The sequence below is a fragment of the Ambystoma mexicanum genome, chromosome 2p (assembly GCF_040938575.1).
Source record: "Ambystoma mexicanum isolate Mex_15411 chromosome 2p, UKY_AmexF1_1, whole genome shotgun sequence".
Taxonomy (NCBI): domain Eukaryota; kingdom Metazoa; phylum Chordata; class Amphibia; order Caudata; family Ambystomatidae; genus Ambystoma; species Ambystoma mexicanum.
In genome coordinates, this window is record NC_090923.1 from 362165557 (window position 1) to 362182339 (window position 16783).

Here is a 16783-nt window from a genome sequence, read left to right on the forward strand (position 1 = left end):
ATAAGTAGCCATTGAGTAGAAATCGCTCCTGAATAGCGTGCACGGCTGCTTTGTGGTAGGACAAGTCTATGGTGAAGGTTTGAGAGTAGAGCTCTGGTTCTCAAGATCTATTTTTCTCACCCTGGGGACATTGATCTAGGTCTCTGCTCACCTTGTAGAAAAACATGAGCAGCTCAGTTGGGGCTTTAGCTTCTCTTTTCACATTTGGTTCTGACGCAGAGACTGGGTGGGGTGAGCTGGCCCTCTGGATAACGCTGTTCGCATGCCAAAATGTACCTCTGATATGATGCTGCAGGATTCTGGAAATCCACGTCTCTCATAAATGTCTCCGTGTTCTCACTGTTCTTGTTCAATTCTTAGGTAGGGAACTTTGGGTAGTTGCTTCCTAAGTGAGTACCTGTGGGTCTGGCGGGTGTGTCACAGTTAGTAGCATTAGGATAGTCTGAGTTCTATTCGTTATTAGAGGTTATAGTTTTGATTATGGAGTGGCCAAGGTTGAAGAAGGGCTCCCTTTGGCATGGACCTCTTTAAGGGTTGACTTTTACATAATGCTGGTGTTTCTCCTTTCCCCCGGAGCCGTTTCAGGTTCTGCATTCTTGTATTACTGCTCTGCAAGGCTGATTGTGTCCCTCAAACTTCCTCAATCATATTATGTGTCTGTCCGTGCTTCAGGCGGAGGATCAAGCGTTTGGACGTACGCATAGAGAGGATTCTTGGGGCGGATCAGGCCTGCGCCCTCTTTTTGTCTCCTTGTTTAGAGGGTGGCTGCAGAGGAAGAGACTCAGCGACTTTGGCTGGTGTCTTTTGTCATCCTACTTTTATAGCTAGAGTTGTCTCAGACTAAACCTGATTTTGTTAGAAAAAGAAACATATTATGATATGATAGGTTATTTATTTAAGTATAAACAAAACATCTATACTTATAATTCTCAGTCTGTATTTTGTGAGTGTCTATTGTAATTTCTGCATCATTAGTTCATGAGTTTATCTTTTTAAGGCATAATGCAAATAATACACGCTGTCATGTCCTTTGCACCTATTCTATCCTTTTTTCAAGCGGAAATCCATGTTGATATACGATGCTGTGCTATTTGTATCATGTGTGTTATGAAGAATACTTCTATTACTGCACAAACTAATAGACAAGAAAAGGCAATGCACATTATATTACTGATACTGCTGTTGTTGACAGTCAAGTTGGTAATTCTTTTAACTATTCAGTGACATACATATTATTTGGTTTGTTCGATATGTACGGTTTGAAAGCATTTTACATTGGCTTCAGTATGATAACTGTAAATACAAGCATTAATAAGGTTTAGATTAGAATATGGGTAGGTTTCACAGGGTGAGCCTCTGTCTCCTATATACCAACATCCGTATAATGGATAACGACGACCAACTCTCCTTGTATTAATGGAAATAGAAAAGGTCACTTCAGCAAGGTCCAAAACCTGTGTCACGGGTAATGATGGGTAAACCTGCTTGAGCAAAATGATAAAATGCCTTAAACTATGTGTCCTGGCAAAAGGTGACTTACATACCCTAGGCGAGAGTATAAACATCATATTACAATGGGGCACCAATATTGAAAACTACATTAATGAGTCCAAAAATATTATCAAAGGTATTTATAAACATAGCTAATGATAAATAATTTATATTTTTTGGATGAAATATCATTATCAGTATTGAGTTCACTGACTGTCGCTCAAATGTTACAAATGCATTGTGACTCTTAGTAGCATCATGTTAAGTCTCTGTTGCAATTTTTCTCCTGCTTTAAGTCATAGCCTATTTTGATGAACTTCAGTTCTCCAATATTGACCCTATTTTGTGTCTCTGTAGCAAGGCCAGGTTGAGCATCCTTATTCCCTATAGCGCTAACGTGTTAGTTTCAAACACAAGTGATAACGCATATGTTGTGCAGCATGTGTTGGTGGTTTATGAAAGGCATAATCATATAATTCCATATTTTGTTTAGTGTATGCGCATAAGTTGAACAATGAGGCCAAAACCATATTCTTCCCGATTCAGGGGGGCGAGTCTGCAATCCCGGAGATCTGCCCATACCATGTCTCTATTAAGGAATTTAAATACCTGGGTATAAGGCTAGATCCGACGCTCGAGGAGTATCCCCGACTTAATCTACAACCAGTAATTGAGCGGTTCACCAGAGACACCCCCCCATTGGCAATCACTTCCCCTATCGCTAATGGGTAGAGCCGCGCTATTCAAAATGAGGACCCTCCCCAGGCTGTTGTATGTTCTTCAGAAGGCCCCATTCCTCATCCCCCGAGAAACCTTCGCACTCATTGACAAGTACCTACGCACACTGCTATGGGGCGGGAAACAATCCCGGATCGCCCTTGATACGCTCCAGAGATCAGTATGGGAGGGAAGCATCGGTTTACCCTGCATACGCACCTATTACCTGGCGACACAGATAGGAGTGGTAAACGACTGGATGCACGTGGGTCCCCACATTGCCACACATCCGTATCGAACTGGAGATCATGGCCCCGTTAACACAGCTGCAAATCCTGTACGCCACCCATGACCAACTCCCGACGCTGCCCAAAATGACCCACCATATACGTCGCGCCTGGCGAGACGCACACAAACTAATCGGCTGGAAAGGACAGCCAACGGTATCACAACCCATATGGCACAATGCGCTCCTCCCGGAAATAGTGAGAATGGGCTCCTTTGGTCACTGGCATGCAAAAGGAATACACACACTAGCACAGGTGATACAAGGGGGTCGCCTCCTGGGCTTTGAGACCATCCGAGAACAATTCGACCTGGCACCCATTGACCGGTTTCGGCACGCGCAACTAGCCCACGCTATCCGCACCCAATTCCCTGACACGACAATCATACCCCCCTGCTCCCCCATCGAGACCAATATCCTCCCGCAACACATCTCCTCTAGGTCACCTCCACTCTTTACCAGGCCCTTAACTCCTTCGGGGCTACGCAGCTAGATGGGCTCAAAGCAAAGTGGGAAAGGGACGTAGGTCACCTTGAACCTGAAGATTGGGATGATGCATTAATGTCTCCTAGAGAAATTGGTATAGAATCCAAGCTTAGGCTAATACAGTTGAGAATCCTCCACCGCTCATATCGCTCACGTGCTGTAATGGCCAGATGGAGTGGACTAAAAGACGGGACATGCATTCGATGCAAAAATGAACCTGCCACCTTATACCATATGATATGGGACTGTCGGGTGTTACAGGCCTTCTGGGAGGACTGTATTAGTACAATCTCTGCGACACCAATCCCCAGGGATCCCAAAATGGTACTCTTAGGCATCTGGGGTGAAGTAGACTTATCAAAATATGAGAAAATGGTTCTGGCAATTACGTTGGGGGCAGGCAAAAGACTTATTGCAGCTAACTGGGGATTTGCCGACCCACTGTGCCTGAACCGTTGGAGTAACGAGCTGAACAGGTGCGCAGCTTCAGAGCGCCGGATTTATAATGCACGGGGCTGTCCCCGTAAATTTGAAAAAATATGGGGTAAATGGCTAGATGCTCACTGAGATCCGCTGGTGGAGATGGACCTATACCACTGTTAGCTTTGGTTACCTGCCTTGTTTTGTTATTGTCTTACGGTCCTCGGCCTTATGGGCCTCTTCTAACTGTTATTAATGCTATGCTGCCTTTATCCTATGTATGCCGATGATCCATGTTTGTTTTTCTATGTTGTGTTGTTCAAAATCAATAAACAGAATTATAAAAAAAAAAAAGAATACTGATAGGCTTGTTGGGTGATCATGGGTTCCTCAATCTGGATCGTATGACTGGGAAACAGAGTATTGCGAATAATTCATGCTTGTGATTTTTGGTTTGGCATAAATATGTTGCCCCTTGTCTTTTAAAGTAATATATCTAACGCATGGCTGTCAGTTAGTGATTGTGTTATCAATTTCACTTTGTTCATATCTGTATTTTCATTCTCCTCTTTACATTTTAAGTATGAGAAGTGTTTCAGTTTTCTGATCTGCTTTGTTAGTGCATTGATCCACTATTGCTTTCTAGAAACCTTGAGCTTCTTTGATGAAATATATTTTTGTTTTACATAGACTCCTGCTCACAGCAAATTCGTTTTGCAGGATGTAATTATACCAAAGCAATGCCATTTGAGCAAGTGAAGTAGAATTGACTTCAGTGGGTTTCTGTTAGTTTGCTGTGTAATTTGCTATCATGAAGATACACAGACAGGTACTCATTTCAATTCAGGCCCTTAGTTTCCCATAAATGAAAGTTCAATCTTAAATTAATTGTTAATTAACTATTCACACCCATGGAATGACGCTCAGCCAATCAGGTGGCTGGAAATGCGGGCGAGAGCACACAGTGAACCGGCCACATTTTCTAGCCTCCCAAGAACCTCCCCCGGGTGCCGCCATCTTCATTGTTGGAAGGCAGCATGGTGCCTCACCATGCCCACCCACCCCCCACTACCACTCTAAGACATCCCACATCCTTCTGCCACCCCTTCCCTCCCTACTTACCTGCTTAACTGGAACTTTGTGCTCCAGTCTCAGGCATCTGCCAGCCTGCGGCTGCAATACAAACGAAAAAGGGACGAGGTCATTTTTCTATTTACTGTGGCGGCTGCCATCTTGTTTTCTTTATGGTCATTAGCCTTGCGAAATACACAAAAAAAATAAACAAAACTATTCTAACCCCAGATGAACCCCGCTTGAATACCCATCATCCTCGCTTCAGGAGCCTTTGCTGGGACCTTTGCTCCGCTCAGGCATATTTAGGCTCATGCTGGTGGGCTGTTACCGGCCTTGTACGCCCCCATAAACGCAGTGATTGCTTCATTCACTATACTAAATCAGGTCCGTAACGTACATCCCATATCAACAGGAGAAATGTGTACCTTTAAGAAAATCAGAATCTGCCATGGCAGTGACCAACTTGAATGATCCCCCTTTGTATTCGTTGTAAATACTAATCTTGCACATGCTCCCACACCCTCCCAAGATCCTAGGCCATCCCAGAGGCCCATCAGAATAGCTGAGTACCCCTGCATATTTCCCTCTTGTATTGTAAACAACATGAAGTACTTTGAACAAGCCCATCTACTAAGCACCTGTACCACCTCTGAGATTGGCTCAGGTTACCTATGAGCCCTATGCAGTTCACAGAAGAGTAACATCAGCTGATAACTGAGACATACAATGGATGCAGTGTTTATCACTGCAATGCATAATAATGTCTCCTTTAGGTGGTGATTAGGATCATTCGTAAAAAAGAAAGATATTTCTTTAAGATGTACTTGACATGTATTTGGAAATGTAGTAACTATAAATGTTCATCTTTACCAATGCTCGTATTTAATATATATGTTATGCCTTTGTGCAATAAATGGTGCTTTTAAGCTGGTGCTGACTAATCATGCTAGATGACATTTCATATTCTAATGTTTATCCACTTCACTCTAACATGTTTTCACTTGTACATTTTTCCAGGTCTGGCTGAACTTGGCACCATTTGTGATGCATATAGAAGCTGTTCAATTACTGAAGATAATGGATTAAGTACTGCTTTTACAATAGCACATGAACTTGGCCATGTGTATGTTTCATGTAAATATTTTGACTGATAATGTATGAATTGTTGTTATGATCAATGGATTAAGATATCCATGTTATTGTCAATGTATGCTTGTAGGCAAATTTGTTAGGATACTTTTTTTTAAAGAAAGTTACATCAAGGTATACATCTGCAGAGTTAATTATACCCCCAAGAATATAAACTATGACTATCATTAATTCTTATGTTCTACATTGATTTGAACGTTTTGGGTGTATTCATTTTGTTAAACCGTATCATCTTAATGTTTACATAGTATGAACGTGCTGACATCCTACAGTACCTAAGAACAATGCAGTAGACAGCTCTTTTTTAAAGCATTGCGTCTAGGAGCTGGATTAAGTGTGCAGCAAAACGTGTTCAGGAGCCGGTAACCAGTAGCCTTAAGACTTTGTGTGCCACATCTTTGTTTAGGGATAGTATGTGAATTTAGGGGATGACTGGGAGGGCTGTTGTTGGTCTTCTGGTCTAAATTTAGTTGTTGGATTTAAGGAATAAGCAACAAAACTTATATAGGGAATAATGATAGACATGCAGCTGGCCTTCTTGATGCTAGCTTTCTAGAGGGGTACGTAGGGGGTGGGGGCGTTATAGAGGTTTTCAATGGTGAAATTATGGGTTTTTCAGAGTTACTGAGATGAGTATAGAAGGATATCCTGCACGGTTTGCTAAGGACAACTAGCATTAAAACAAAAATGGTCATTGTCCTGCTTAAATACACCATAATAACTGAGCAGAATTTAAACCTGGACCCAATTGCCATCAGATAAGAAAGGAAGGGTAGAAGACTGCAAAGAATACAACCCACATCAGCATTCATCTGTTAGAGTAAATAAGTGTGCTGCATGCGTCCAATAGTTCTCGACAACAGCTATACCACCGGACGCCTCATAAGCAGAGTTAACAGGTACAGTAACCAGATAGGTAGGAGGGAAAGAATGCAACAGTATTATTTATTTGCCATGCAGCCGCTCTGCACCTATGGAAGAGGGCTGTAACATGAACATCCGTGCTTAATGATGGAGTCTAGTGTGAGATATCCAGGGCGTTCTGTGAGCTGGGATGACCATCCTCTCTCATGAACATTCAGGTAATTAGAGGAATTGGGCCCAGCCCGGTTTAGGTACTGTGCAGTCCTTGAACACTTTCTCTTATGAGCCTGCAGGGTGCGCCTGTGACTACTAACTGGGAGGTACGAAGTCTATGCTCCCAACAGCTGTGTTTGGTGATCTGTTCCTGGATGAGGGACTATCATTGGTTGCTTACAAGCAAGTGAGTTGAGTTTCGCGGTTATACATCCTATGGATGTAAAGCTTCCTCGAGTAACATTGTGCCAACTCAGTGGAGGCCTCCAATGTTTTAAATGCTGATATGAAGTCGCAAAAAAGTGTGGTAATTGTGGTTGCCACTGCTTTGATTTTGTATTTGTGTGTAAGGGCTTTCTGTGAAAAAAATCCCACAACAATAACATATTTGATTTCTGGGTTTAGGCAGCAGCGATTCATTTTCTGAAATATTATTTATAAGAAACTGGGAATACAGGATTTGCAGATCAGTTGTATGGCACTCCCTTTTGATGTTTAGTTGTGATAAGGAGACTGATCAAGTGTTACTATTGTTATAGGTGGTTAGTTTTTCCTTGTCCTGGCTGTACGACAGATGTCATTTAGTGTGACAAATGAGATGAACTATCCAATCTCAAACTGAGTGATCCCTCAGAACTATGTAGGTATAAGAAACAAGCTGTTGCTGGCAAAACAGACTGATGAAATGACACACATTTACAATAACTGCTAATTAAGCAAAATATATCCCAGTTTCCTGAACATTTATGAATCGGCCACGCAATATTGCATAAAGGTAATCAGTGTTGAACAACTCTGACAGCATAAACAGTTATCTCGGTAGGATGATATTGTCGTTTTTCTTATAAATTATCAAAATGCTTATTTATGTTTTTGCTACTTTTTGTGTTTGTACTATGACTCAGCAGGAAGCATTTACTTAATTTTGATAGAGAATTTTAATAATAAAAATAATAATAAGTCCAACTAGATGTAACTTTTTCATTTTGTATGTGTACAATTGAGTAGGCTGACGATTAATGAATGGACTAACACTGCCATTTCTCTGGTTGGTAATGTCCCATTGCTATCAGAGAATACATGCTGTTTATAGAGACTGGCAATCAATAAGTTATTATAAAATGGATGAAGCAAATCAATTAAATTGACATACATGTAATTAATTTACACATCACAGATTCAACATGCCTCATGATGATAGCAATAAGTGCAAAGAAGAAGGAGGAAAACATCAACAGTATGTGATGGCGCCAAGACTGGACTTCAACACCAACCCTTGGATGTGGACTAAATGTAGCAGGAAGTACCTCACTGAATTTTTAGAGTAAGTCTGATAAGCTATTTATCTTCCAAGTAATTAACATCCACAATAAGTACCATCAAGAACATAGTTCTACTCCTTGTCCCGACAAACTTTCGCTGACATTAGGCAGGTTACACTCCTTCTCCTTGGTCTTCAGTACTTCCTGCTGGAAGGCCACCTCACAAGTGTTTTGACATATTACTGGTTGGTACATGATTTCCAGAACAGGGGAAGGTACTCTATTCCTATATCAGGCAAGCGAGGCCAGCCTCGATTCCTGATGAATAGTACTGTTATGTACCTTGCTGTGCTACTGTTCTAAGACTACGGTGGGCAAGCCAGTTACAGAAACGAAGACCACAACAAGACTTTGCATAGATGATAGTGAGGCTTTACGCAACACAAACCCATACCCTCTACAATGAGCTATTTTCGGGGATTGGTGATCCTGCACGCTAATGACAGGTGCTTATCTGTCTATGGCCCCAGATAATGGAACTCGCTGCCGGCTGATATTTGGAATATCACGCTTCTCCCTCGATTCAGGATGGCCTTTAAAAACAATGGGCCTCATTTCAACTGAGGTGGTAAGGGGTTAACGGCGCTGGTAAGGGTGCCTGTGCCGTTAACCCCTTACTGCCGCATTACGAGGTCCTTTAGCGGGTCCCGCTAAGGGCAACATTGTTGTTAGCATGGTCCCCATTCCCATTAAGCCCTATGGGGGCTCGAATGGGAATGGGGATGTACCGGGTCCGGGTTCCTTGAATGAGGAATTACCCGGTCTTCCAAGGTTGGAATGGCCAGGTAATTCCCCATTCATGGAACCCGGTATGCGGTAACGGGGTAGCCGTGGCGCTATTAGCGCCACGGCTACCTCCAACCTCGTAAAGAGGCCCAATGTCTTTAAATAACTGCCCTTTTTGTGGTTGATGTTCAGTTCAGAGCCCCGTTGATCTTGGTGTATATGAGCTTTACTTTTACCACCTGCACTTAAATGCAGTTGATTCTGTCATTGGCGTGATACAAAGGATTCAGAATTCAAAAATTCTAAATGAAGCCAAGTTATACTATGCTATATTGTCACTGGTGGTGGGTGTTATTAATTGCAGGTCTGTGGTTAAATACGCCTATATGTCAATGATAACAGTAAACACAATCTAAGGAACTGTGGTGTAGCGAAGCAAGTGAATGAAAACAAGGTAAGAACAAAATTGGAGAACCTCTGTGTAGGGAACAAAGGAGTTAGAAACACTACACACAGCCTTTTAAAATAACGTTCTGCACCTTAAAATGTCCTTCCCTAGCTAGAACAAAGGGGATCTAGTGCCCTTAGTGTCACAGTTCCCAAGGCGGTTCTTTTTAGAAGGCTAGGAGTCTCTTTAAAAGTCTGAAAAAGAATTGGCAAAGCTAACAGGCAGTTTGTAAGTGTTTCCAAGTAGTAGCGCAATTGAAGAAGAGTTCTTAGCATACTCTCTCCCAATCCAAACACCTTAGTGGGCGCCCAGGGAAGGATCCTTAACTAGAAATCCATCAGTGATGGTCAGGCAAGGGAGAGGTAGCATAAGGGCTTTATGACCGATAACCCTATGAAGATAGGGGGATAGGAACAGGTATGTTTGCTCACCCCATATGATTGATTCACTCAGGGACCTCTTTGTCAGCTCCTGAAACCACAAGGCCTCCATGCTCTGTGTCATGGTTCCATTGAGAGGAGTTCAGAGGTCTCCGATGCAGAGGTCACTTTCGGCATCAGGATTTTGGTACGCTTAGTCAGCGGTACCGCGTTTTTGCAAGACAGTACCTGGGACTGGGCAGCTGGATGCCTCTGGCATGATGAAGATAGAACCACCACATTGTCAACTACCTCCGATGACCCACAGGACACAGTGAAGGCTGACATCAGTGATGGCCACTCGTGGCAGAAACAATTAAGTGGTCCTGAAGGCCTCTCTTCATGCTGAAGAGCTGATCATGCAGTGGTGAGGTATCTTGTTTCACAGGTCGAAGGTCTGCATAGTCCTATGCCTGAACTCTTGATAATGACTGATGCAGCCAGGTAGCCCACGGTGGTTAGCACCACCGGATGATTCTGGGACACTTCTGAAGGAGTTATCTGCAAGCCCACCAATGCTAAGGATCTGTGCCATTCAAACTGGCATTGGCTGTCCAATCATGGACAGCCTTTGGCCAAAACGTCTGCCCATCAACACACACACTTTTGCATGGATGTAACCAAGTTACGAAAAACAAAGTTTTAGTGACACAATTTTTCCCTATCCAACCTCAGTGTAAGGTGAATGGTGCAGTATACAATGAACAGAAAGTTCCACAATAGAGAACAGCTTTCTCCTGCACTGATAACCATAGGGACTGATTAGAGCCCCCAAATCAGATCAGCTTAGCAAGGCAAGCAAAGGTGAACGGCACACCGCTGTGGGGTTCCAACGACGTCTATAGAGTGAATGCTGCAACAATAAAAAAATCTTTCCTTACACCGGTTAACTATTGTGCACCTTAATGTTTTAACAATAAGATACCTTTCTGTGTACCATATCCTTAAAATGGTTAGTGCCCCTTTCGTTGTGCTATATTGAATTCTGGCCTTCTTCCTGTCCTCTCTGTATGTCATATATGGGGATGTACGTTTGTGAGGGTCCTGCACAGGACTCGCAGTCTGTGCTTTGTTTGCTTCAATTAGTTGGAATAGGGTATTCGGAATGTCTCTTGCCAATCCACATCCCATCCATATTGTGGTTCACTGTTGGCAAGATAGTGGAATAGTTAGCTGTCTATAATTTGAGAGATTCTACCTCTTTGAATGTTGCAGGTCCCTACTATTGGAGGCCCAGTGTCTCCCCAGCCTGAATTTGGGATACAGGGATGGAGTATAGAGCCATTACAAGGATTTGACCATAGGACCCAGGCGTCTGACGCAGAAGGACTTGCCAGAGACCCACTGGATGACTGCTGCTACAACAAATGTTGTGAACCTCTGCTTTCAGCTCGACTAGCAAGACCTGACCCCAGTGCCTTTTTCCCTTGTCCTGGTGGGCCAAACCAGTCTGAAGCCCTGGTCTGCAAACATCGCTGTGCTGAAGCTGGACAAGCTATGCACTGCTTCGTGGACGCTTTCAGTGTTTGTGCTCGAAATCCTCCCGGCATCTTTTCCGGATCGGTAGGACTATGCCAACTTCCTGCTGTTAGCTCTCACCATGAGGATGGGTCTGCAGGAGTCAGAGGTCCACCTGCCTTGCTCCAGAACTCGATTTACCCAGTCTGAGGTCACCATGGCCTCTACGCCCATCTATTGCTCCTGAGGGTTCCTTTTGTGCCGTGGAATACAAATCTGAGCGATCTTTGCCCTTTGCTCGGGTCTCACCAAAAGCCTGACCTAAACGTCAGAACACATCTTGATCTCACTCCCTGGGAACCCTCTGCAGCTAAACCATCAGTGAGCTCTGTCTTAAGGGGATGGGTGCTGAACGTGCTTATATCTTTTGAACTGCCTTTCTCACCATAGGAATACCAGTGGGTGCAATGCTGCATCTCTAAATGTAACTTTCAACTGTCACTAAGTACTGCCAGTCTCCAATTTCCTTAGCACTGACTGACTGAACACTTTTCCAACTTAAATTATACTTAACATTAACTTAACTTTCAAATAGTGTCAAGCCATCATGCCACATTTCCTATGGTCGAGCCAGTTGAGCCATGGGCAAATGTGTGTAGGAATTACTCCACTTGCTTGACCAGGGATACCCACATGTAGAAATCTCAGACACTCGTAAGAGTATTGCTCTCTAACAATCTTAAAATGGCTAAAACATTCTATTGACTTGTGATTGATTGTGTAACCTCTATTTTTCTCCTCTCCAGGATCTGTACATGTACATGCTTTGCTGGGTTAAAACCTATGGTGCTGTTTAACCCCAGCTGCGGTTATCAAACAGACTCACATTAGATCCGCTTGTTGCTTCTACAGTGCAGGAAGTAGCTTATTCCCTCATCTTCAAGGAATGGCTCCTCCCTAACACCCAAGTCCACACTCCCTAAGACTGAGTGATCTGCTATTTACTGTTTCCTCCCCTAGTTTCCTGTAGATCCCTTTCCGCCAAACTGTCTGCCCTCCCTGCCCCCTGTTATTAGCTGTCCACCCCTTTGTTTCTCTGCCTGCCTCACTGGGTTCATGCCCCTCTGATTGCTTCCATTAGCTATGGCCACGCTCAATGAATACCCTAATAAAAATATGTACCTTTTTATAGTTCTTTACTTACCTTGGCAGTGTGTCTAACTCACCGAAATGTATTGTTTTATAAATATAGTATGTTTGTTCTTACCTGTGTGGGCCTCTGATACTTATCAATATATGCTGTTAGCTGTGCCTCACAACAAGCATACCTCCTCCAGAGTAATAAGCCTTGATGATCAGCCATTCTACCATTTGAGAGTTTGGTTGGACTGAAGTGCAAATCTTTTTGGATTTCTATGTTGGTTTCTCAGAACCCCTCAGCAGCATAGGTTTTGAAAAATGCTCTCAACCGCGACCCAATAGCCCTGCTATAAAATGTTACTTCTATGATGCCAATACTCGATTTCAAGTCATTCCTTGTGGATCAAATGATACTTGCAGGTGTACTTCGGATCTGAAGCCTTTCTGTGTTTACAGATAATGTTCAGAACTCTAAACTTGATAGGATCAATTGAACCAGCCAGTATTCGTTTGTGAGACCATCCCAAGTGTCCTTTGAAAACATTTCCAAACGTTTACCTGACTAGCCGTTCTTCCTTAAACATTGAATATGAATTCTAGCTGCACACCATAATGGCCATTCCACTACCCCCTACTCTAGTGGTATGGCCACAGTTAACATTTCTGACAAACACCTCTTCCCTTGCTGTCAGGGTGTGATTTTGTTTTCCATTTTTCCTTGTAATGCTTGTCATTACAGTGTAAGAACTGGTAAAGACACGTTCATGCTATTGTCTTGGTCTGTTTGTCCTTTTTGAAGTGCAAGTAGGAGGATTTATTTTCCAAACTCCGAGACCCCACTTATAATGCCCGGTGTTTTAAGAGCAGAGTTTTCAAAGCAGGATGGGTGGAAAGTTGAATCTGAAAGCTAGTGTGTTATAACAGTAGAATGGTTAAAGGTACGTTTTCACTGTAATGTCTGGAGCGTATCGTCGTCCAAGGTGGTCCTCTAAAAGTTAAACTCATCTGGAAAAGTGCCTACATTTAGTTTGATTCCGCCTAAACGTTGTTTTATTGCTGTGAAATAAGTCTGGGATAAGCATTTGTTGTTTCTTACAAAAAGTGCTTCTCTTTGCATCTCATTCAAGAAGATGTTATACTATGGAATCAAAATATCCATAGCAGAAAATCAACTGCTAATAATGCTTTTTAGATTTCTTATTTCCACACTGAGAAACATAAGTCTAGTTTGAGAACCTACTGTAAATGTGTTCCATTGATAGCTCTACCTATACTTGTGTGAGGTTAACCGACAAGTGATGAATTGTATGCAAGTAAAATATGCATCACGGTGAATACATTAACTCTAAAAACGTTTTTCGATTAATGTGGAAAAACGCCACTATGAAAGTTCTACAAACATTCAACTTGGGACACTGGTGGAATATGTATGTTCACATGTGTTTGTACTCTGCTTTTCTTTTTTGTCTAGCACTGGCTATGGGGAATGTTTACTTGATGAGCCGGTATCAAGAAGTTATACTTTGCCTCAACAACTTCCAGGTCTAATGTACAATGTTAACAAACAATGTGAGTTAATATTTGGACCAGGATCTCAGATGTGCCCAATAATGGTTAGTACTGTTAATAGTGCTTTCATTCTCGTGCTTTCAAATAACTTCCGGCTTGCACGCTTATTAAAGTAGACATTGATATCTGCTCAGTATTAAATGTCAAAGTGTTATGCTTTTTGTAAACCGATATAAAAATCCATTATTAAGTACTTGCACAATGTTTGTGTTCCGTTGAACATTTAGTGAAACTCATATTCCCATTATTTCACAAAATGTAGCAGATGCAGTGTAGGCGACTCTGGTGTGTTAACACAGAAGGTGCTCACAAAGGATGCCGCACCCAACACACACCTTGGGCCGATGGGACTGAATGCGAACCTGGAAAGGTCAGTAACGTACCACACAACAGTGCCTTCTGTATTCTAAAATATTCACAAAACGAAAGGACTTGTAAAAACAAGTCCACATTTCTTTGTCAAATTACATGGACTTCACCGTGCGAGATTTAAACCTACTAATTTGTTATTGTCATTGTTTGGCCTTTGAAATGCATTCTACACGTGCAAAAGTTAAAATTACTATGCAGAAATGACAGCCTTCTGTAAACCTGATGAGAGGGATTTTCCTGCAGTGCTCATTACTTCTGTAGATCATGTGTTCGGTAATTTGTAGTTTTGAAAGTAAACATCCTGCCTTTTGTTGTGCGGCGAGGGTATGTGGCCTGAAACCCAGAAAGGCATGGTGGTGGCACTCGGCAGATTGGCTCCGCGCCTAACAATTTCAGCACACAGAAAAACTTTAATCAATAATACTTCCACAGTATGGACTTTTGTGATTTGAGAAGTGTTACGTCATTGTGGCAATTGTGACTTGAACTTCAAATTAAATTTTCATTGACATAAAAAGTCGTTTTACTCTTTTACTATACTCTCTTACTCTACTCTCTTACTCTACTCTTTCTGTCTGTTCCAGAAAAAACAAATGAGGCCAAACGCTATCACCACACCGTAACACAACAATACATATGAAAGTAAAGGAATTCATCCTCAAAATATTTCATAGTTCTGCGTTGCCGTTGTCAAGTGGCTCTATATTAGAGCATGCTTCAAATGGCTGTCAAATGTCCTGCTATTTTATTCTATTTATTTTATTTTTACATTTATAGCAGCAAACAAAGTCCTCGGCCATCTAGGCTCTAGTTACTGTAAGTGCGAAGTGAACATTCTAAATGTGAAAGACCACGCTTGAGGTTACACTGTACAGGTGGATCTTGAAAGCATACTCTGGCAGAGCTACGCCGCATGATGCGGGTGGCTACTTCAGGTGTACTGGTAAGCAAGAGACAAAATAGGTATTGGTGCGCAATCTGGCATAGCCATGCCTCATGATGCGGGTGGCTACTTCAGGTGTACCAGTAAGCAAGAGACAAATCGGAGTTTATGCACAAACTGGCAAAGCCATGCCTCATGGTACGGGAATACTTCAGGTGTACAGGTAAGCAAAAGACAAATAGGTATTGGTGCGCAATCTGGCAAAGCCACGCCTCATGGTACGGGAATACTTCAGGTGTACAGGTAAGCAAGAGACAAATAGGAGTTGATGCACAATCTGGCAAAGCCACGCCTCATGGTATGGGGTTGCTGGTGGAGTCAGATTACGGAGCAAGGAATGAACATGGAGGGTGTAAAGAGATATGCAGTTCATAGATGAAATATTAAGTCTGTCGGTAAAGTTAGCGCCGTGCCGGCTGGGAAAGCCGCATCCTGCAAGGTAGAGCGCTGAGTCAGCAGCACAGTGCGAGAGAAGCAGGATACAGTCAGGTGAGGTGCAGTTTGTTACTGACATGGTGACGGAGGCTCCCAGTAAGACAAGGTGAGGGCCTGTGCTACACATGAGTCTAGGCAGGAGTGAACTATATTGCTGTATACCAGACTGGATTGGGCCCCTAGTGAGTTGTTACACTGCGTCAGGACTGTATTTAATATACTGCCTCGAAGATCTGGAGGGCACAGCATCTCCTGGCAGGAAGGGTACAATGATGCTGCCCACGAGTTTGCTCGGGCAGCGCGGCACTGAGCACCATGAAGGTGACCGCATTTGTGCAGCCATCTGGTTCATGTACCATCAGTTCCTGAACGGGCAAAGGTTTATCAGTCTGCTTCCGGTGTACGATAATCCAAATGAGATCATGTCCCTCGCATGGAGGAGAGCAACACACAGCGGTGCTCAAAGCTACACAGCCTCTCGAGGTAGGATATGTGCGAGGCCTCTCCAGGGCTGCTCTCAACCCTGCATGCCGATTCTCCCTATTAAGTGAATAGTAGTGCATGCACAATGGTAAAGCCAGACCAAGTGTTGGCAATCCCTGGGGAAATATAAAAGGCATTGGCAATTCTTGCAGCATGTTACCAAGACATCTCAAACAGGCATAGTTTGGCTTGACCGTTGATAACATGAGCAGTAGAGTGGATAATTTGAAGTATTTTGTTTGCTGTCTGTTTTTTTGTGAAGCATATATTTGACAGTTCTAGTCTTCTAAATTACAACACTAGATTTTGGATTCGCACCTCTTTGCTTTCATGCGTATGCAGAGGGCAAAGTATGCTTTGCAAACCCAACTTTCCTCTTTACTTTAACATTTCAGTTTGCCTGTCTCTGGTTAATTCCCTACTCCATTTTCAGTCACTGTCTTTGCGACATTTCTTTGCTGTCCAAACGTTATGTACTTGTCTACATTTACTGCAGTTGTGTAAATCAATATAAGCACGTGGGTTCTGTAGCATTTTCAGCCAAGAAAGGCGATATCATTTTTGAGTTAATATCCGAGTGTTCATGATATTGGATACTACTCTGTGACCAAGAAGAGAGCAACTTTCCTATGGTGAAGAAACCAAGAGGACCTACAAGTCAAACTGGATAAACTGGGGAATTAAACAGCTTGAAGTCAAGGTTCTTGAAGACGGTATTAAGATAATGCAACAGTTCCCTGATGTTTTTTTTGGACAAGCTTGGGAACT

General features: G+C 42.7%; 1 protein-coding gene across 1 annotated transcript in view; it reads left to right on the forward strand.

Annotated features, from left to right (window-relative positions):
• ADAMTS9 (ADAM metallopeptidase with thrombospondin type 1 motif 9) overlaps window positions 1-16783 on the forward strand; it is a 1221593-nt gene that overhangs the window by 189924 nt on the left and 1014886 nt on the right. Inside the window, exons 8-11 of the mRNA XM_069643707.1 lie at window positions 5492-5597; window positions 7878-8024; window positions 13685-13826; window positions 14045-14152. Coding sequence (XP_069499808.1) covers window positions 5492-5597; window positions 7878-8024; window positions 13685-13826; window positions 14045-14152 — 503 coding nt within the window. The remainder of the gene's footprint in view (window positions 1-5491; window positions 5598-7877; window positions 8025-13684; window positions 13827-14044; window positions 14153-16783) is intronic.